The sequence below is a fragment of the Cavia porcellus genome, unplaced genomic scaffold (genome assembly GCF_034190915.1).
Source record: "Cavia porcellus strain 051 isolate PalLab524CR breed Dunkin Hartley unplaced genomic scaffold, mCavPor4.1 scaffold_14, whole genome shotgun sequence".
NCBI lineage: Eukaryota > Metazoa > Chordata > Mammalia > Rodentia > Caviidae > Cavia > Cavia porcellus.
This window is the reverse complement of record NW_026947497.1, coordinates 62,942,167-62,964,080: the sequence shown is the minus strand read 5'-3', so window position 1 is coordinate 62,964,080 and position 21,914 is coordinate 62,942,167. Positions and strand designations below refer to the sequence as shown.

The 21,914-nt window shown below is 56.3% G+C and overlaps 1 protein-coding gene across 1 annotated transcript in view; it reads left to right on the top strand.

Annotated features, from left to right (window-relative positions):
• Nucleotides 1-21,914, top strand: part of Cdcp1 (CUB domain containing protein 1) — a 29,559-nt gene extending 7,645 nt beyond the window's left edge. Inside the window, exons 2-9 of the mRNA XM_063261025.1 lie at nucleotides 8,815-9,024; nucleotides 9,875-10,240; nucleotides 10,769-11,137; nucleotides 13,056-13,274; nucleotides 13,814-14,188; nucleotides 15,237-15,602; nucleotides 18,112-18,199; nucleotides 19,458-21,914. Coding sequence (XP_063117095.1) covers nucleotides 8,815-9,024; nucleotides 9,875-10,240; nucleotides 10,769-11,137; nucleotides 13,056-13,274; nucleotides 13,814-14,188; nucleotides 15,237-15,602; nucleotides 18,112-18,199; nucleotides 19,458-19,845 — 2,381 coding nt within the window. The 3' untranslated portion in view covers nucleotides 19,846-21,914. The remainder of the gene's footprint in view (nucleotides 1-8,814; nucleotides 9,025-9,874; nucleotides 10,241-10,768; nucleotides 11,138-13,055; nucleotides 13,275-13,813; nucleotides 14,189-15,236; nucleotides 15,603-18,111; nucleotides 18,200-19,457) is intronic.

Below are 21,914 nucleotides of genomic sequence, written 5' to 3'. Positions count from 1 at the left end.
TGAGTTCATTTCCTGGTACCAGGAAAAACAAAGGGAGATGGGAGCGCCCCCTATCGGTGACAAGAGCAAAGCGTTCCCGGTGAAATGTGCCATTCCTGTGGGAACAAATCCAGTGACAGTCAGGACAGCTGCCAGGCTGGGAGCTGCCTCCGTTTCCCAAGTCTTAAGAGGAGTCGCAGTTGGGCTATGTCCTTATTTCTGGGTCTGCTTGCTTTGCTGGCCCTCTGCTGTGTCCCTAGATGTGTGGAGCTGGGAGAAGTGTCCAGAACTCTTGTGACCCAGTGGGGTCTGGCTAGGAACCGAGCCAGGATGCTGTGTGTCCATCCAGGGACAGACACCTGATCTCCTGTCGCTGACCTGGAGGTGGAAATGCCAGTCTGGTGCAAGCAGGGGACATGGTGATGCTGGACCAGGCAACATGGAAGCCAGATGGCATGCACATGTGTCACAAAGCTCCTGTGTTTGAGGGGTTTGGGGTCTCCTGGAACCTGCACCTCTTCTCTCCCTGGAGGTCTGTTCTACTGGCATATGGGTACAGGGACTCCATCTCAAGGGTCCAGCCTGTGGACCTGACTTGTCCAGACCCACCGCCCAGCTGACGAGTCTGCCCAGCCTCTCCAAGGACACGCACTCAGTACCACTCGCTTCTAGGTGTCCGCTGATTGCTCTATGCCCCATGTCCTCCCACCCGGCCTCCCAGAGGGCAGAGATCCTGAGTGGAACACACGGAGGGAGGGATGGAAGGACCAAGCCTGAGGTCTCACCGGCCTCACCACAGCCTCTCAGGTCTCTTAGAACCCACCTCGCTCAGCAGCCAGGCCTCGGAGCTGGGCAGAGCATGCTCCCCCCCCACCCCCCGCCCTGATTCCACGGTTAACTAGGAGCCGGGCGAGTTCCTTACCTCCGTCTTTGTTTCTAGCTGCAAACTGGGGGGTGGCAGCCTAGAAGCTGGCAGGGCTTGAAGTGGAAGGGTGTGTGTAATACTCAGCCCTCTGCCTGGGACAAACCCATCCTGGAATCGGAATTGTGCCTGTGATTTGAAGGACCTCTGGGTTTCCCCGGAGGCAGCCAGCATCTGTGTCACCAGTCCCTTTGGGAGGCATCCGCGCCACACCACGCAGTACTCTGGCTGTTACCTCACTGCGCCCATACCGGGCAGCCCGCAGGGTACCGGGGTGAGGAGGATTCCCAAAGTGGAGCTGCTGCATCGAAAGCTGCCGGAAGTTGTTTCCAGTGATGCGAGAACAGGTTTCCAAAACCATTTGCGGGCAAGCACTTGCAGTGTGGAACTGGCTGGGGTGGAGGTACTCCTCCACAGTTCTGGGTCACTCTTGGTCACATGTGGGACCTGAGGCCCCTGGGGCTGGCAGCTTTGCTGTGATGGGCACTGGAACCGGAGCAGGGGCTGGGTCAGCCGAGGAAGAGATGAGGTTGCACCCTCTGAGACCAAAACACCAAGTGACATAAGTCAGACAGGCAGGCGTGAGCTTCACCTGTCTGTCTTATATGAGAGACCCAGCTGGGAAGGGGACCGAGAGATGGGGGAGACGTGAAAGGAACTGAGAGAAGAGCCTCAAGTTCTGTCCCTGGATCATTATGTGCTGTGAAGACCTGTGCTGATGCAGATGGATAAGGACAGGGCAGTCCTCTGTGCGTGCCTGTGGAAGGTACCCACGGAGGATCCGGGCCATGGCTGTGGCGCACAACCTTTGCCAAAATAAAATGACTGAAGAAGAGGTGGTGCACAGGTGCCCGCCTGCACGGTCCCAGACGACGAGGGGAAGAAAACACGCCAGGGTTTGGTGTCTTTGGCAGGCAGACACAGGCAGACACAGTTTGAATCCCGGCTGTGTGTGGGCCAGCTGTGAAATGGACATCACTATCCTCATAAGGCTGTCCCCTGCCACGGTCCTCTGCTTTGGCCACCCACACGGCCTGCCTCCTCCGGGCTCTGTGTTTTGAAGCCCAGCTCTTTGGTCAGCACCCCCAGGTTTCTGGTTTCTCTTGTTTGGGCTGCGGGTCCTGGAGCTCCTTTGGTGCCAGTGTCACCTTCTCTGGGACCTGCTCATCCCTGTCGCGTTCCAGTGTCTGGATGCTGCAAGGTGAGGCACTGCACTGCTGTCCCACTGACTCTGGGCGCTCAGACCATGCGGACCCAGCAGCACCTTGTCCTGATCCAGACCGTCCTCCTGGAGCGGCTCTGCAGCTCTGCGGCTTCTCCTCCAGGCACCTGGTCTGCCTGTGACAAGCCGTCCCCAGGCTGGAGGCTTAGGGTGACCCCCCACCGGGAAGGAGCTTGCAAAGTCCAAGGCCCCCTACTGTGTCTGGGCTCTCTGCCCAGTCCTCCCAGGGCTGAAGTGCAGGCATCAGTGAGCCCTGTTCCTATCTTCCTGAGAGTGACAGACATTGCAGCAGTATGCAGCCCCTGTGGCTGTGGGTTTGAGGGCCCTGTATCCTTCCTGGCTCCTGGCTCGCAGAGGCCACACACAGCCTTTGCAGTGTGCCCTCTGTCTTCAGAACCAGCCACAGGAAATCTTCCTCTGTGTAGCCCAGGCTGGCTCCCTGTTCACAACCTTCCTGCCTCAGCCTTCCGAGTGCTGCAGGTGTGCACCAGCACACGTGACCACTGACGGTCCCTCCTGGTGGACTCTCCTGCATCCACTGTCCTCCAGCTGATGAGGCTTGGGTCGTGGTGGCCCTCATGGGGAGACCTGCACCGTCCTGGAATTTTCACTGCAGCCTTGGTCTGCAAAAGCCCCGGGTAGCCAGCTCTTGGGCTAACGGTACAGATCAGAACCGTGTGGCCTGTGAGGGCAGAGGCATGGCAGGTGACTGCAGTGTAGCCTAGGCCAGCCTTGAACATGTAGCAACCCTCCTGTCTCAGCCTCCTGAGTACTGGGATTACAGCTGCCACACCAGGTCATTTTTAAAAATTTAAACCTTCACAGAATTTTCACACATCCATCAGGCGGGCCGTGTGACCCTGCCTGTGGCTCTTCCCTTTGTTCTGTGATCCTCAGTGGCTTCCATGACTCCCACTTCAAAGTGTGACAGGATGAATCTTGCGTTGCGGTTTCCCCTGCGTTGTGTCCAGAGTCTGTGATTACGCAGTGCCTGCTGGACCGTCCTTGGGGACATCCTCTCCCCACTGAGTGCGGCTGCCACAGTCTGGAGTTCTGCGCTGAGGTCCGTATCTGGGGCTGGCGAGGAGCTGTCCTCTGCCACAGGCTCGGGCGTCCAGGTGCTGGCAGGCGCATGCCTGACCACCTGGTGTGTGACTCTGACCACGGAATCGGGGGCTCCACACAGTCCACTCGATTCTGTGACAGCACAGCCCGACAGCAGTCACTAGCTTTGTCTCCGGGAGGCGCCCTTCAGAGTAAACATTGAACACTTGCCTGCTTGGGAAACTGTGGAATTGTTGGGTTGATTGGGAGCCGGTGAGTGCTGGCCGCTGCCCTTAGAACAGCCCGTCCGCTCAGTGGCATCTAGACTTAGGGAATGCTGAGCTATTTTCGAGGGAGCTTCGGGTCTCTGTCACCAGAGGAGGAGCTGGGTGTTCCCCAAAGTCACTCTGGAAGCCCAAGTCAACCTTGGTCATCTTTTTTGTTGGCCCCTGACCCAGCCGAATCCCCGTGAGTGATGGGGCCCAAACCAGCCTTTGTCACCAACAGCCCACATCCCTGGCCCTAGGATCTGCCACTCGAGACCCTGTCTGGAAAGTAGGGGTGGAGCTGTCAGGGCTCACAGAGCTCCCTGACCTCCACCCAAGGGGCTCAGTGACCTGAGAGGCATTCGGGGTCCCTGCCCAGCCACCCCTGCCAGCTGCGGAAGGCTGGAGGGTGGAGATTTGGGGAGTGAAACTCAGGCCTGATTCACCCATGAGTCTGCCAGAGCGTCTGGAAAACGAGCCCTGAGGCGGCTCCCAAGCACTGCCCTTTTCCTGGCACTCTGTGCTTTTATCAATGACCTGGCCCAGTGAACCTCGGTGCCCCTCCCCCGACAGATGTCACAACGCCGTGGAGCCCACAGAGGCACAGCCCCAGCCCCTACACCTCAGTTCCAGGGAGCTCAGGATCCGAGGCTCCAGTGCCAGCCACACCGTCAGGTGATCCTGTGAGGGCTGGAGGGGCACCCGTCCCTTCTGATTCCTGCAGGCACCAGAAAGCTTGCAGCTGGGAGCGCTGCTCAGTTATTGCCACATTTGCCTTTGTATCTTTAGGTTCCTGGTTGCCTGTGGGCAGGACTAGGGCCTGGCACCCTCTAGCCCGCCCTGGGCTCAGAGCACCCTCCTCCCTCAGGTAGTCCCAGAAGCCTAGGCGTGGTCCTTAACTCTCCCAAATCCTGTGACTTCCTCCTACCTGGAGCTGACTGGGGGCGCTTGTAGGGTTTAGAAATATTTAAGGAAGCCGGGCGTGGTGGTGCACACCTATATTCCCAGCAGTCCGGAGGCTGAGGTAGGAGGATTGCTGTGAGTTTGAGGCCATGTAGTTTGAGCTACATAAGTGAGTTCAAAGCCAGCCTCAACTGCACCATGACACCCTGTCTCAAAGTAAGAAGGAAGGAAGGAAAGAAAAAAAGAAAGAAAGAAAAACAGGCTGAATGTGTATGATGAGCCCACACTTACTGCTAGCCCTCATTTACTGCTTGCTTTTGTTTTTATCTTGGGCTTTATTGTACTGTGGATTGAACCCAGAGCCTTTGCACTGAGTTACATCCTCAGGTGGTTTTCTTCCTCTTCCTTCTCCTCCTCTTCCTCCTCCTCCTCCTCCTCCTCCTCCTCCTCCTCCTCCTCCTCCTCTGCTTTCTCTTCTTTTTTTCTTTTTAGGCAAGGTCTTGTTGAGTCACTAAATTAATTGTACAGGCTAGGTTGGAATTCGTGATCCTCCTGCCTCATCTCCCTAGAGTGCTGGGATTGCAGGCATCCACCACCACACCTGGCTGGGCTAACTGTTATTCAGGCTGTTTGGGGTCTAAATTTCCAGCCAAGGGCGATTTCATCTGTGCCTGGAACAATACCTGGGGTACCCTCTGATATGAAGGTGGAAATTCCCAGTTCCTAGACAGGCTAACCTGTAGCCTTCCTGTCAGCAGAGCTGAGCGGAACACGGCAGTGACAGGCGGGTTGGGGTCCCTGAAGTGCCCCAGGCTAACAGTCAGGCTCGGTCAGTGCCCACTGTCCAGGACAGCGCCTTGAAGCCAGCACCTCCAGCTTGGACTCCTCTGCAGGGAGACCAGGCAGCCCGCGGGCCGAGGTCCCCGGGGCCTCCCGAGCGCCCCCTGGTGGGAGCTAGGCGGTGGTCCAAGAGTCATGGGTGCGGAATAGACCATGCGGGGAGGAGCCTGGCAGCCGAGTGCATGGTGCCCGGCCCAGCCCGCGCAGGGCCCTGGCGCCCCCATCCGGACGCGCGAGGCTCTGGCGCTGCGAAGAGGGAAGCAGAGCCGCCTAAGGGCACCGTGCACAGATTGGGGAAATTGAGGAAATGCCTGGGTAGATGCCACTGGTCCCCGCCAGCTCTCCTAAGCCTCCTGAAGCCCCTGGCTGGGGGGTGGGGTGGGGTGCTGCTCGCGTTCCGGGATCCAGGCTGATTGGGAGGTGTTTCTGCTGCCTTTCTGAAGGTGTGCGCCAGGCTTTGAATGAGCGCCTGTGGATTTGCAAAGCCAGACCCTGAGGGCAAAGCACTGCTTCCTCCCAGCCAGACCCAAGAAGCTGGAGCCTGCTGCTCCCGGGAAGCAGGAAACCCCAGCTGTGCCCTGTGACATCTTGCTAAGAGGAGCTGGGGCTGCTCCAATAGCCAGCGGGCATCGGCAGTCTCCTCGTGTGTGTGTGTGTGTGTGTGTGTGTGTGTGTGTGTGTGTGTGCCGTGATTGGCTGGCCACACTGGTGTGTGTGGCGCTGTGTGGTGTCCCCATCCAGGCCCTCAGCGTCCCAGGGCTCCACCAGAGCACCGCGTAGCTCCACGTGGTGCCAACGGGAGCCCAGGCAGTGGTGGGGGCAGAGAGGGTATGAGAGCCAAGCCCTGCAGGAAGCCTCACCAGGATGGAGGCAGTGGCTCTGACCTTCCCATAACTTTATCTCTGTCTTGGCTACTTTTCTCTTGTTGCTGGGACAAAAGAACCAACACTCAAAATGAAAGAAGAAAAGGTTTATTTAGCTTACAGTTTGTGGAGGTTTCAGTCCATGATCAGCTGGCTCCAAGGCAGGGTGTTGTGGCAAGGGGCAACACTTAAAGGCAGCAGCCAGAGCAAAAAGTGGAAAGAGCAAGTCTCTTCTCCCTTATATTGCATGCAGGAACCCCACAATCCCCCCAGCCTGCACCCCACTATCCCCCCAGCCTGCACAGGGCAGGTGTAGCACTCAATCTCTGTGCCCTCCTCTTGCAGGGGATAAGGATATTTACTTTCTGAAGTTGATACAATGTATCAACCATAAAAACCTCTTAAGCTACATTTGCCAAACGTTGAAGCCCAGGTTTCCCTGGGGGAAGAGCTGCCAGCTACGTGGAGGCTCCTAGGGTGTGGTGACAAAACTGGAGGTTGTAGCTCTGGGAGGTCGGGGGGGGGGGTAGCCAGGGAGCTGTGACACCAGAGCCCAGGCTAGGAGTCCCCATCCTGCAACTTGGAAGGTGGCTTGGGGTGCTCTCAACCTGGAAGACCCTGAAACCTGAACAGGGAGCACCGTCTGGGTTTCTCTGACCTGGGCTCCAAGATCTAAAATACTCAGCTCATGTGGGGAGCATTCCTGAGGAGGTGAGGCAGGGATCTAGGGAGCCCAGTGGCCCAGCCCAGGAGCAGCGAGGCAGGGATTTTCTGCCGTGCCAGCTGTTTCCAACATCACATTTGGATGCACCCCATGCCTACAGTCAGGAGAGTTTCCGGGTCACTTCCTGGGCAGTGTCCCATTGCTCTTGTGGCAGTGATACGGTTGCCTCCAAAGCCATGGCCTTGGGTGGGGTCCACAGCCCAGGGGTGCCCACGGTGGGGTGGTGGCATTCTTGCTCTCCCCACTCCATCAGCTGACTCCCTGATTGGTCAGCACGAAAGGGAGCCACATAGGTGGTTCCCACTTGCTGTGACTGAAACCACCTGCTGCACGTCCTTGACCTCTCCCCCGACAGCAGGTAAAACCTGCAGTGACCACTGGCCGGGCACCTTTGGCTTAGGGTTGTCCCAACTCTGGGCAGGAAGGCAGGCAGGAGCACTCTTTCCTGAGGGTCTTTACCTGTGATCAAAAATGCAGTGACTATTACCACCGAGCGCCATCCAACAGGAAAACGGATGCATGAAACCCAGACACTGGGTCGTTGTCCACCTCATTCACCCGATCTGGCACCATGTGACTTCCAGCTCCTCCCCAAATGGTTTGCATTCATTCAGGATCCTGAGGCAGCCAGCACAGCACAGCTAAAGACCCTCAAGAAAGAAGACTCCAGAGCAGCTGCAGGACGTGACGAGGATGATGGGATGCTTGTGTTGGAAGCCATGGGAGGATTTTGAAGGGGGCTCATGGCGAGGTTTCTTTCACTGCAATGATTTGTTTAATCTGAACATTGTGTCTCAGTGGACACTGGGGACACTGGGACACTCGGTCAGATTGTCCCTTCCTTCATTTCCTGTTCCTTGTTTACAAAGAGTTGGCACAAAACTCTGGATGATTAGATCCCAAATTAAATTTGTAAATAACAGGGGCAACCTTAGTACCTTGTGGCAAAAGGATTGCCTGGGATCCTTGACTCTCCCACGGAGAAGCCATAATAAAAGCAAATCCCGGTCTCCCACCGTGGACGCCCTGGGCACCTAGGCTCTGGGACCTCGAAGCCTGGGGCGCTCGCAGGGCAATGGCTCTGTGTCCTGACTGCGGAGGCCTTGGGTGCCCAGGCGGGGGTACAAACCTCAGAGTACTTAGAACAGCGATCCCTGCAGGTATAACGAGGCCAGTGGAGCCGGCTTTAAGGGAGGGGCTAAGAGCAGAGCAGAGGCTCCTGCCTGGCAGGCTGCTCAGGTTGGCTGCTGGCTGGTATTGAGCGCGGTGTATACACGGGCACTGCTGTCTCTGCCGACTATACACAGTGAACCAGGTGGGTATGCCTGGGTGCCAGAGCTCAGGACCCTGTCCCCTGCCCTGCATGTCTGTCCCTGGATCTGCTTGTCCTGACTGTGGGTGCCGCACCCCAGTGAGGGATGCGGCACCCACAGTCAGGACCAGGAGGGACCCCATTTACCACAGTCACATTGCTCTGCTTTCCGAGACCGCTGGTCCAGCATGTTTCTTTCTAACTTCCACAAATGTCTTCCACTCCCGCCTCTGCCCACACGTGTGTGTTGCGGGCATGTAACACACCATGCCAGGGACAGCGGCCTCCGGTAGATGATCAAGCTCGTCTCTTTGCAGCTGGGTGGCTCTGTGTCTGGACTAACATTTTTATTTGAGACAGAGTGTTGCTGTGTAGCCCAGGCTGGTTCCAACTCAAGCAATCCTCCTGCCTCAGCCTCCTGAGTGCTGGGATGAGGCGTGTGCCACCATGCCTGCTGGACCTTCTCCTATAGTCTGTCATCTCTGGTTATTATTTAATTCTGCACAAACTGGGCATCTGAACACAGACTGGTCAAACGGCCAAAGTAGGGTGTTGTGCTTTAATGGTTGGAAAAATTAATAATCCAAGTGAGAGGCAGGCTGGGCCCAGCCAGCAGCTTTCTGGTCCTTTCCTACTGTCTAGGTCCCCGCTGTCATCTAGCTCATGGGCTCTGCCACCTTCTGTTGGGACAGTTGTGGCCTCATTGTGCAGCTCGCTCTGCCTTTCTCCCTCCCTGCAGGAGATGTGGAGATCACTGTGCCCCAGGGAAGCGGCGTCACCGTCCTTGTAAAGAGGGGAACCCTGGCCCTGGCCCTGAGATCCTGCTACCTCATCGCTGACAAGCGGCATGTGGACACGCTGTCCGTGAAGCCTGGGGAGCGGAGGAGCTTCGCCTTCACCTGCCAGGACCCTGCGAAGCACTTTGTGTTGGAGATCAAGAAGAACATCGGTGAGCACCCAGCCCATGGGCGGGGGAGGGCTGGCTCTGCACCCCCAATTCAGCTCTTGTGGGGCTTCTTGATGGGGCTCATCATCTAGCCATGTGAGCCAGGCATGGTGACACATGCCTGTCATCCCCTCATGTAGGAGGCTGAGCAGGAGGATCGCTATGACTGCAAGGCCAGCCTGGGCTACATAGTGAGCTATATAGTGAGAACCTGTCTCAAAAAATGTCTAAAATTACAGTAAAAGATGGATCTTGGCCCTGTGATCTAAAAATGGTAAAACTGTAACTACATGCAGGGCAAGTAGGAAGTCCCAGGATGCAGACCTGCAGGGAGAGAGAAAGGCAGAATGAGCTGCATGATGAGGCCACAACTGTCCCCACAGAAGGTGGCAGAGCCGATGAGCTGGGTGACAGCGGGGCCTTGCCAGCTCCCAGGGAGGGCTCCTCAGCTCCCAGACCCAGGCAGAGGTCACCGGCTGGCCCACAAGTTGCCCAGGAAACAGCAGTTTGGAGATGGTGGGCCCCCAGCAGCCCAAAGCAGAGTCTGGGACGGGTTTATCTAAACTGCGGATCCAGCGGGAGCTGGGGAGGAGTAGAGCACAGGCCTGGTCCCTGAAGTCCCGGATGCAAATGGCATGGGGGCTTAGGGTGTCCCTTTACGCCAAGAGGCCAGTGAGGATCCCAGCCTCCGCGGTCCAGACCCCCCAGAATAGATGCAGAACTGTGGCTGCCTGGCTTGGGCAGCCAGGGCACAGATGGGGACACCTGTGGTCCAGGGTGGCTGGAACAGGGGCCAGGCAGGCAGTGTGGCTCCACCATGGCACTCAGTCACAGTTGCACGTGGCTCTTGCAGACTGTGCATCTGGGCTGTGTCCCTTGGGCGAGGTCCCACTGCAGCCTCCCGTCTCGGCGATGCCCGCCCTCAACAGAACCTTCGTGTGGGACGTGCATGCCCGCAAAAGCACGGGCCTGGAGCTGCGCTTCTCCGGGCCCCGCCTCCGGCAGATGGGGCCAGGCGACTATTGCCCTGATGGCATCACCCACACCATCAGTGGCCTCGTGGCTGCTGCCGTGGTCAGGATCGGCACCTTCTGTGGCAACAATGGCACGGTCTCCCGCATCAAACTGCAGGAGGGGGTGAAGGTGGCCCTGCACGTCCCTTGGTACCAGAACAGAAACATGTCTGGCTTCAGCATCGCCAACCACACAGCCATAAAACGTGAGTGTCCCTTCCCTGTAGGGCCAGCAGCCCTGGGGCTCAACCACGGGCCCAGAGAACTGGCTGGTTTGTTTTTGGTCTGGTTTGTTTTGGGGTCTCAACTAAGTAGTCCAGGCTGGCCTTATACAGCCATCCTTCTGCATCAGCCTTCTCAGTGCTGGGACTACAGGCATGTACCACCACACCTAGCAAACTGGTCCTTAAGTGTTCAGGGGGTTCATGAGCTGGTAAAAACAGACAGTATAAAGAGCAGGATTTAAAAAATAAGAATAGGATTACATAAATGTACAATGAAGCAAATCACTTTGGAGCAAAGTGAACAATGCCAAGTGTGGTGCTGTGTGTCTGTGACTCCAGAACTCAGGAGTCTGAGGCAGGAGGACTGCTGCGAGTTCAAGGCCAGCCTGGGCTACAGGTGAGACCCTGACTCTTTGTGCCCTGTGATGCTGTTATAAAACGTTGGCCCCCGCACCACGGAGCACCCTGCGTGCCCAGTCACTCCCTGAAGGTAGCCTTCCCTGTCCATAGGCCTGTGCATCATCGAGTCTGTGTTTGAGGGCGAAGGCGCGGCCACCCTGATGTCAGCCAACTATCCGGCCGGCTTCCCCGAGGACGAGCTCATGACCTGGCAGTTCGTGGTCCCCGCACACCTGCGGGCCAGCGTGACCTTCCTGGACTTCAACCTGTCCAACTGCGAGCGCAAGGAGGAGCGCGTGGAATACTACATCCCGGGCTCGGCCACCAACCCCGAGGTGTTCCGACTGGACGACCCGCAACCGGGCAACATGGCCGGGAACTTCAACCTGTCCCTGCAGGGCTGCGACCAGGATGCCCAAAGCCCGGGCATCCTGCGGCTGCGCTTCCGGGTGCTGGTGCAGATCCCACAGAACGAAAGCAGTAAGTGAGCTGTACCGCTCTGCCCCGCCCCGCCCCGCCCCGCCCCGGGATCAGCCCCGCCCCCTCCCTCCTGTCTTTGTCTTTTTCTTGGCCTCCTGGCCAGAAAACTTCCTGTGGCCCAAGGTCCCGCACCTTTGAGTTTCAGGCAGTGGTTTGTGAGGCGGTGACCCGGCTCCTCTGTGAGCCACAAACCTACAGTCTTCCCTCAGCACAGAGAAAAGCAAACATGATCTTGGATTTGGAAACCCAGTTGGTTTTTTATATTTTTTTCTTGTTTTTGCTTTTACTTTGTTGATTTGTTTGCTTTTTGGGTTTTTTTGGAGACAAGGGCCCCTTGCGTAGTCCACACACTGACCTGGCACTCATGGTGATCCTCCTGCCTCCCGAGGGCTGGTATTATAGGCGGGTGCCACCACACCTAGCTTCTTTTGTATAATTTCTCTCCTCTTCTCTTCTCTTCTCTTCTCTTCTCTTCTCTTCTCTTCTCTTCTCTTCTCTTCTCTCTCTCTTTAATGAAAACTTTATTTAAAAAGTTGAATGACATTCATAGTTCCATATAACAGGAGGAGTAAAACAATGAGTAGGAAGAAACATCTCCCCCAGTGATTCAGGGTGGAATTCGGTAGCAGGAAATGAGTGTAGAAGTGGTGGCTTGAAGGTCACACTGAGCTGCTGGCCTAATGACCCTCTGCGTAATTTCTAAAAGGTATGGCATCCTGCTGCCCATGGCTGGTAGCCCTCCTATCCACACCGTCCCTTTAGGGGAGCCTCCCAGCCCCTGCTCCATGTACCCTCTTCTGGTTTCTAGAAAATATGCCAGGCATACCTGTAATCCCAGCACTCAGGAGGCTGAGGCAGGAGGATCACCATGAATGCCACAACCTAGTCTCAAAACAAAAAGGAAAAGAAGAAAATTTTTGCTTTCTCTCACAACAAACCAGTAGTGTCTTCCAGGCCCCGATCCCTTGGTACAGGGCTCTCGGGCAGGTGGGGAAGCAGGCTTCTTTTGTTGCTGTTATGACCTTGTGGAACCCTGAGCTAATGGTTGGTATGGGTTTGGCTTTCACTCCTTATTGTTGTTACAACTGCCAGGTACCCCGAGTGCTGGATCTTGGATTTCACCCGCCAGTACTGGTCTGTGTTGTGTGTGGGCTTTGACTTCTCCCCTGGGCCATCTTTTCATTTTAAAGGAAAAAAATTTTTCTCCTGTAAGCACTAACGAGATGATTAGGAGCCTGGTGTATGGCTGCTCAGAAGGCTAAAGCAGGAGAATCACAAGTTCCCAGGAGTCCCAGGAATGAACGCTGTCTCAAAACAAAAAATAGCCAGGTGTGGGAGCCACACTTGTGAGCCCAGCACTTCAGAGGCTGAGGCAGGAAGATTGCCAAGAGCTCTAGGCCAGACTACATAGTAAGCTCCTGTCTCACAAAAATAGACAGCCGGGGCTGGGGATTTAGCTCAGCGGCATAAGCGCCTGCCTTGCAAGCAGGCAGTCGTGAGTTTGATCCCCGGTACCGATAAAAAAAGAAAAAGACAAAAAAAAAAAAAAAATTAAAAAAAAATAGACAGCCTGGGGATATGACTGCATGAGAAAGCCCTGTGTTCAATCCCTAGTACAAAAAAAAAAAAAAAAAAAAAAAGGCATGGTGGCACACACACCTCTAATTCCATCACTTGGGAAGCTGAGGGAGGAGGATTGTTGTGAGTTTGAGACCAGCCTGGGCTATAAAGTGAGCTCAAGGCCAGCTGAACTGCACAGTGAGACCCTGTCTCAAAAAGAAAAAAAAAAAAAAAAAGAAAGAAAGAAAAAGAATTATTAAATGGCACCATCCGCTCTCCAGCCCCCGCTCCGGGTCTCTGCCAAGGCCGCTGTCCTCTGCCTTCGGCCATGTCATGCCGCTGCCCGCTGTGCTTTCAGACAAAACCTACGTGGTGGACCTGAGCCAGGATCGGACGCTGTCGCTCACCATCCAGCCGCGGTCCAAGCTGAGCCGCAGGTTCGTCGCTGGCTGCTTCGTATGCCTGGAGTCCCGGACTTGCAGCCCCAACGTCACCCTGGCGCCCGGCTCCAGATACACCATCTCCTTCCTCTGCGACGACCTGACGCGGCTGTGGGCCATGGCGGAGAAGACCCTAAGTACGGCTCCTCCCTGGGATCCCCTCCCAGCCAGGGGCGGCAGTGCACACCTGCCAGCCAGGCACTCTAGGAGGCTGAAGCAGGAGGGTCGAAAGTTGGAGCCTAGCCTGGATGATTCAGTCACTTAGTGAGATCTTTTCTGAAAATAAAATAAATAAATAAATAAAAAGGGCTGGGGAGATAGCACTGCAGAAGACGTGGGGTGCTATAAAAAATTAATGAAATGCACCTCAGAGTATAGGGAGCAAGGGTGATGGGGGAGCCCAGGCATGGTCCCCCATAATATCTCATGCCTCCCCCTAAGCTCCTCCCACCCCTCCATCACTCCATGCCTGAGCCTGGGTCCTACAGGTCTGCAGGGCTCCATGGGCCCCGCCTTTGTAGGATTACATTTGCCCAGCCGCCCTAGATGGTGGGGTTCCCTGGCTGGGCCCCCTGAGGCCTGCAGGAGTTGTCTTCCCGTGCAGGAGAGGGACAGGGCCCTGGGAGAGTGGGCGGCACTGGACTCCTGCACTGGCTACCACGACCCTCTCCCACAGGCTGCATGGACTACCACTACTGCCAGCGGAAGTCCTTTCCGCTGCAGGTGCCCAGCGACATCCTGCGGCTGCCCGTGCAGCTGCGCGACTTCTCCTGGAGGCTGCAGGTGCCCAAGGACAGGCTCAGCCTGGCGCTGACACCGGCGCGCAAGCTGCAGCAGCACACACACGAGCGGCCCTGCAACGCCAGCTCCAGCTACCTGGTGGCCAGTGGCGGCCCGGGCCAGGATGTGTACTTTGGCTCCTTCTGTGTGGGCGGCTCCATCAAGCAGCTGCTGCTGCGGCAGAACAGCTCGGTGACTCTGCGCACCTTTGCGCCCCGCCTCCAGACGGAGGTCCCGGGTCTGACCGTGTCCTTCCTGCCGTACTTCAAAGGTGAGGACCCTGCCCTCTGCTGTCCTCTGCGACCCCATTTCTGGTTTGGCTTCGTTTTCTGCTTCCTCCGGCCCTTTCAGTAGGCCTCAGCTTGGTGAGGAGGGAGAGAGGGCGCACGGGGCTTGCGAGGCGAATTTACAGCTGACTTCCTGTCTACCCAGTGTGGGAAACCCCAGAGGTTAGGAATAGGTAGCTGGGTGTGGCGCACACACCAATCCTTGTACTCACGAGGCTGAGGCAGGAGGAACGTAGCGAGTTCAAGACCAGCCTTTGCTACAAAGTGAGCTCAAGGCCACCCGAACTGCATAGTGAGACCCCATCTCAAAAAAAAAAAAAAAAAAAAAAAAAAAACCCGGCCTGGGGGGGGGTGTGGCTAAAGCAACCACGGGTTTGGCAAATGGGCTCATTTCTCATTTATTTTGTTGTTTTGTTCCAAAGACCTGAGCCCCTATCTGAAGTCTAGCCTGTAGCCACCAGGGCATAACTAACAGCCCCTTATGGCTATTTACATAGTGAAACATAAAATGCAGTCCACTGGGCACTGGTCAGCTTCCCGGCACGGTGACAAACACAGAGTAAGGAATTCACAAGGCGGGAAGTTTCCTCTGACTGAGGGTCAGGTGGTTCACACTGCTGTGCTGGGGCCTGAGATGGGCAGAAGCCCTGGCAGGTGCGCCTGCCTACCAGGAAGCAGAGGAAGAGGCGTGGCCCCGTGAGGCCACGCCCAGTGACGTCACTTCCTCCTATGGGCCCAACCTCCTAAGGTTCTACCTCTGCCTAATATGACTGCTGGGTGACCGCGTCTTTACTTTGGGCTTTGAGGGACACTTCAGGTCCTGATTCAGTCACGTGGACAGTTTCACATGGCTGTGTCTATGGAGCTGATGTAGACACTCCTATCACCCAGAAGGTTCTCGTGGACACTGTTCTAAAATATTCCACAGTGGACACACTATTCTAGAAGGTTCCACAGTATCTCCTCCACGTCTCCTTTTCTCTGTGTCTCCATAAGTGAAACAATGTCCAGATCCCCTTTCCTTTCCCACAGAGGAAGGGATCTTCACGGTGACCCCAGACACTAAGACCAAGGTCTACCTGAGGACCCCGAACTGGGACCATGGGCTGCCAGCCCTGTCCTCCATGTCCTGGAACATCAGTGTGCCCAGCGGCCAGGAGGCCTGCCTCACCTTCTCCAAGGAGCGCACCGGCGTGGTCTGCCAGTCAGGGCGAGCGTTCATGATCATCCAGGAGCAGCGCACACGGGCCGAGGAGATCTTCAGCCTGGAGGATGACAGGCTCCCCAAGCCAAGCTTCCACCGCCACAGCTTCTGGGTCAACATCTCCAACTGCAGCCCCGCCAGCGGCAAGCAGCTGGACCTGCTCTTCTGGGTGACTGTGACCCCAAGGACCTTGGGTAAGGTCTTTTGGGGTCTTTTGGAGGTTGTGGTAGACAGCAAATTGGCATTGAGGGTCAAGGAAGAAGCCAAATAGATTGGGTCCTAGCTGGCTGTGTATGGGTCAGCTGTTGCATCAGTAATGCTGTGTAACAAAGCACCCCAGAAGTTAACGGATTAGAACAGCTGCTTATTATGCTCATTGGCTGAGCAGTTCTGGCCTAAGCTGAGCTGTTAGTCACTTACGCAGTGCAGCTGGCCCAGGATGGGCACTGCCACACACAGGGGCCCAGCCCAGATCATTTGAGCCACTGGGCTCACGTGGTTCATCTCATGTCCTCGAGCCAGGCCTGTCCTCATGACAGAAGGGCAAAGATCCATGAGAGGTGGGAGGAGACTTGCAGAGTGTAGTGGGGTTAGGCAGGCGCACACCACTGCCATTCTCTTGGCTCACCTAGGTTTTTTTTTAAGTCGGTTTACTACCTTCCTCACTTGTCATCTCTCTGACATAAACAAGTCTTTTACTCCTGTGATACTCACAGAGGAGACGACGATAGCTACCTCTGGAAGCATCATGGGGTTCTGTGTCCTCAATTGAGATTTGGGAGCCTGGGGAGTGTTACCGAAAAGTGTGGTGTTGCTGTTTCTATTTATTCCAGGGACGCAGTGGAGCCCCTGGAATTTGCTCAATGGCTGTCACAGGGCAGGGCAGGAGCTTGCTTTTAGTCTACTGAGTTGGTGCAGTTCCTGGTGAAAGGGACAGGGAGAGGACACGTGCAGCTGGACTTGTGTGACCGGCATGGTGGCCTCGTCTGCCCTTGGTCAGCGAGGGCCGCAGACTGGTGTGGGTCAGAGGGGCCAGGGCCGAGTCTCTGCCCCTTCCTGAGTCTGGAGTCCGGCAGCCCCTCTCCTGCCCTCTGCCCATCTTTACTGCTGCCGTCCCCGCCACTCACTGGCCTTTTGTTTCTGCAGTGATGGGGAGAAGTCCTCGTGCCCGGCTGGGGAAGGGGTCCCCACCAGTCCCGTTTCCGTCTCCTCTGTGCAGCTGCAGGCAAAGGACCCCAAGTGCCTCCACCTCCCCACCCTGCCCTCTGTCCTCTGCCTCTGCTCTTCCTTCCCTGGGACATGGGGGTCTGGGGCCCGTGGTCCAGGCTGCGGAAGCTGAGCTGGTCAGTCTCCCCATGTCTTCTCCTCGCCAGTGCCACTGGCCTTTAGTGGCTCAGACAATAGCCAGTGTGTTTGGGGGTGTTTCTGGGTCCGGAACTTGGCCAGGGAAGGCACAGCAGGGTGACCCTCTGCACTGCAGGGCATCTGGGGCCCAGCAACCAGATGCCTTGAACCCCATAGGATGGTGGGGGGGCTCTGCTGAAGCTACCCAGTATGGCCCAGAGATCAGTGAATGATGCCAACTGTCATGGCTCACACCTGTAATCCTAGCACCTGCGAGGCTGAGGCAGGAGGATTGCTCTGTCTCAAAAGACTTAAACAGGCCACTATGTTCTCTCTTGCTGCCTGCCTTCAGGCCATAGGCTGTATTTCTCCAACTTTTACTTGGTCTCAGTTTGCTCTGCAGAACCTGTTGGTTTTCCTACCTTTAATAAAATTTTGCTGTTTTAAAAAAGCAAACAAAAAAGATACAGTGAACATTGGCATGTATCTGTAATCCCACACTCAGAAGACTGAAGCAGGAGGATTGCTGTGAGTTCAAGGCTAGCCTGAACTACATAGAGAGACTTGTCTCAAAAAAAAAAAGTGTTCTAGCACAAGACCATTGTCACGAATTCCCCCAAAATCTCCCCCCTCGCTTCCAGCACTCTGGTCCCATCACCCTCATCACGTCTGCAGCAGCTCCAGAGTGCTCTTCACGGCTGCCTCAGTGTCCTGAATCAGTTCAAAACATTGACCTTTCAAGGTCATTTTAACTTTAGAAGTTGTACACTGCCAGATCTGGCAAATAAGGTGGGTGATGGCACAGTGTCAGGTTTTTACCAGCTGCCTTTCTGTTGGGCACCGTACTTACGATCACACTGATACACTCAGGAAAGGGGACTCCAGAGCTGCTTCTGAGAGTGGCAAGAAAAATGGGCTAAGTGTGTGGGGCATGAGAAGACTGCTGGGAGGTCGTGGCAATGCGACTTTTACTGCAATAATTGTTGTCTTCTTAAACAGTCGCCCTGTTTGGGTGGCTCACTTGTCTGGCACCTTGGCCCTCTCTCTGGCAGGGCCGTTTTCCCCGTGGTGTCTCTACAGGCTGCCTTGGGCTTCTCCACAGCATGGCAGCCTCAGAGTCAGTCGGCACAGTCAGCCTGTCACGCAGCAGCCAGTCTCCCCTCATGGAAAGAGCCCCGGCTGATGGTCCTTTTAAAGATCAGGCCCAGAGCAGTCACTGCCACCTCCTGTTGGTCCTGGCCGGCCTAGGGAAGGGAGGCAGATGCAGGACGAGCTGCTTATGGAAGGGGAGGGCTCTGGCTGTGTGGGGGGACGACTCCAGCTGGTCGCTGTCTCATCTCCCTCTGTCTCTGCCCACAGACTTGACAGTTGTCATCGCTGCTGTGGTGGGAGGCGGAGTCTCACTGCTCTTCGTCCTCGGGCTGATCATTTGCTGTGCGAAAAAGAAGTAGGTGGACGCTCCCTGGCTAATGATACAGCACTGCCTGGACTCCTGGAGCAGGGGTTTTGTTCATTATCGACTTTGCGTCTTCCTTCCCCTGTTCCCCAAAGCTCAGTGTCAGGCAGCATCACCAGATGTGAGCTTAGGGGGTCCCATAGTCAGGGAGGAGGGGAGGGGCGAGGCTGATGACTGACCTCCTCCAAGCACCGGGGGCCATCACCACCAACCCCAAATGGCAGTGCACCACTGCCAGAGTTTGGGCTCAGCTTTAGCTCTGTACTCTGTGGTGGCAGCTGCCTCAGACACCACTGGGTGCCCCTGCTGGAGCTGACCTATGCTGTGCCCAGTTCAAGCAGGTCAGCCACACCCCTCCCTCCTGAGTGTCCTGCCTGACTGGGGCATCAGGTGGTCAGAGCTGTGACTCATGGAGCACAAGCCAAGGACGACACAGAGAGAGCTCTGGAAACTTGGCCCAGGCATGCTGATGTAGCTTCAGAGGGCTAAGATGCAACTGTTTAAGAAGAAGACAGTTATTACAGTAATCCTCTTACATTTCTAGTAAGAAGGAAGAAAAGGGATCACTTGCCAGGGGTCCCTGCTATCAGATGCTCTGTGCTCTATTGGAGATGGTTTGAGGAGTCAGTATGATGTCACACACTTGTAATCCCAGCAGTTGGGAGGCTGAGTCAGGAAGATTCCCTTGAGTTCAAGGCCAGCCTGGGTTATAGAGTGAGTTCAAGGTCAGCCTAAACTGTATAGTGACACCCTGTCTCCAAACATCATAAGAACGAGGAGTGGTGGCACACACCTGTAATCTCAGTGTTCTGGAGCCTGAGTCAGGAGGACTGCTGTGAGTTCAAGGCCAACCTGGGCTGCATAGTGAGTTCAAGGCCAGCCTGAATTACAGAGCAAGACCCTGTCTCAAAATAAATAAATAAAAATCAAAAAGAAAGAAGATAATGTGCAGGCTGGGCATAGCTTTGTGTTAGAGTTTGTGCTTTGCACACACAAGGTCTTGGGTTCAATCCCCAGCACCAAACAAAATAAATAAAAAGACACTTGGGGCGCAGGTGGCGCTTAAAATCCTTGTCACCTGCACACTCCCATCCCTTGCTCTGCGTCTTAGAAACTTCTGGCAGAAGCTGCCATCCCCTAAGGACAGCTGCATTATTAACGTGACGGGGGGACGAGGCCGGCGCCCCACAGCCCCCGTGTCCGGCAAGGTTCCATCTCTGACTTTTGTCTTACTCCCTCCCCGCGGCAGGAAGAAGAAGGTGGATAGGGGCCCCGCCGTGGGCGTCTACAACGGCAACGTCAACACCCAGATGCCGCTGCAGCCCAAGAAGTTCCCGAAAGGACGCCAGGACAACGACTCCCACGTGTACGCTGTCATCGACGACACCATGGTGTACGGGCACCTGCTCCAGGGCTCCAGCGGGTCCTTCCTGCAGCCGGAGGTAGACACCTACCGGCCCTTCCAGGGCGCCATGGGAGACCGCCCGCCCAGCCCGCCACCCACCACCAAGCTGGCCGAGGACGAGCCCGAGAGCGAGCCCTACACCTTCTCCCACCCCAGCCAGGCAGCCGGGAGCCACGGGAGCACTCTCGCCCCCTTGCTGGACACGCAGGAGCCAGGGCGGCCAGCCGAGTAGCTTTGTGTGTCTCAGTGCATGGGTTTCCCGGACCCCAGCCCTGAGCCCACCCCCTCCGTGATGAGACCTCAGGGCCACAGGTGGATCCTGATCCGGATCCAGATCTGTCATCCCAAGCCTACGGGTCCTGCTGGGCTCTTCCAGTGACAGGAGAGCGGCCACTTCTGGGAGCCCAGTGAGGTCCTCATGTCTGTCGGGATAAAATGAGACCACAGCAAGGACAGTGCGCCTCTTTCCTCCTGTTATTTATTTGGCTCGTGTTCCCAGAAGAGGTGGGGTCACAACCACGCACTCCTCTCACCTCTGCACACTTGGGTTCTGACTTCTCCAGTCCCCGGATGAAAAGCACCCCTGTCCCCGGCGAGGTGGGAATGAGTCTCAACCACAAGGGTGTGAATGTGGCGGCCCCACCACTGCCAGACTTCATCCCCGGTCCCCTTGTCCTCTGCTCCTGGGGATGAGAGATTTCCTGGAGTGGCCATGCAGCTCCCCCAGCTGCAGCTGTGCCGGACGCTGAAACAGAAACTCGAGGACGTCTGCATCCTCAGATGTTCACACCTGCGCCGGAGTTGCCACTGTGCTAGCTGCTGCAACCCAGGTTCATCTGTCTGCTCACAGATCTGGAGACGAGGGTGCCGGGGACGAGCTTCTCCAGGCCAAGGCCCAGTGCTGTCTAGGCACCAGTGCCACCTGCTCGTCTGACCCACGCACCCCCAGGAAAGCCCCTCCCCACCCAGGAGGGGGTAGGACGCAAGCATCTTTGGGGAGCTGCCTGCCTACGCCTTCTCCGGCCTCTGACTCCCTTGGAGCAGCTGAGAACCGAGCAGCCATGGGGCATTTGGAATATTTTTTTCTTTAAGTTACCAACATTTAAATCACAAAGTGTTAGGGAAAAATCCCAGTCAAAAGAGCCAGTCAGGCTGGGCCCAGAGGCACCTGGTGACCACCAGCCAGGGCTCTGCTTCAGGTGGGGTGGCCCAGCACCCCAAGCGTGGGCCCCACTATAAGGCCACATGTCGGTGCACAGTGCAGCAGCCTGCAGGGTGCTCCTCTTGGAAGGAAGGAAAGACAGACTCTTCTGTGACCCTGGTGTGTCCTGGACATGGCGCTGCCCCAGCCTGGCTTGTGCTGGCCTGGCTGCTCTCCGAGCTGGTCAGAGAAGGCCTCACGGCTCACCAGCACTGCAGGAGGCCTCTGCCCCTCCCCCTCCCGCCTTCCCCTCTCCCATCACCTTTTTCTCCTCCTTCTCAAGTCCAGGATCCTCTGGAGAGGCACCACCTGGCATGTCTCTGTGGCAGAATGGACAGGAAGTGATTGCCCAGCCAAGTGTCCTTCAAGGCCCCCTGTGTCTCCAGAAGGGTGGGAATTTTTCCTTTTTATCGGTACTACCGGGGATCGAACTCACGATGGCCTGCTTGCAAGGCAGGCGCTTATGCCACTGAGCTAAACCCCCAGCCCCTAAAGGGTGGGGGCTTGTTCATTATTCCACTTGAGGTGCTGCCCTAACCCCCTTCTTTCCCTCCTGAAAGTCTGTCCCCGCCCCGTTACCTGCAGCAGTGACCTGGGGCAGTGTCCCAAGAAGGAGCTGGGTGGTGCTCACTCATTCCCTCCATCTGTCTCCTTGGGCTGCCCCACACATTGTCCGTCTCTTGCCTGGACCCAGGCGGCCATTGTGATAACACTAAACCCTGGGCCGAGTCGCCAGCACCTGGAGCCTGCGCTGCAGCTGAGTGCAGCCTGAGCTGCACCAGGTCCTCTTGATTCAAGGTCTCCGAGGCCACATGCCGAGTGGATGATGTGCACCTCCCACACCCTTCCTTCCACCCTGGACCCACGGACACGCGGGCACCTCCACCAGGTCTGGGCCCCTGCGGGAAGAGGATGGTCGAGAGGAAGGGCCAGGGGGGACAGTTGTGAGCCCCTGAAACACAGCCTCAGTCAGGACAGAGGACCATGCATGTGGAGCTGTGACGTTACCTAGAAATAATTTATTTATGGAGAGACTTTTTAAGTAGCATTTACCTATTCGTTTCCTATGCTTTTTTAAAAAATAAAATAAATATGCAAGA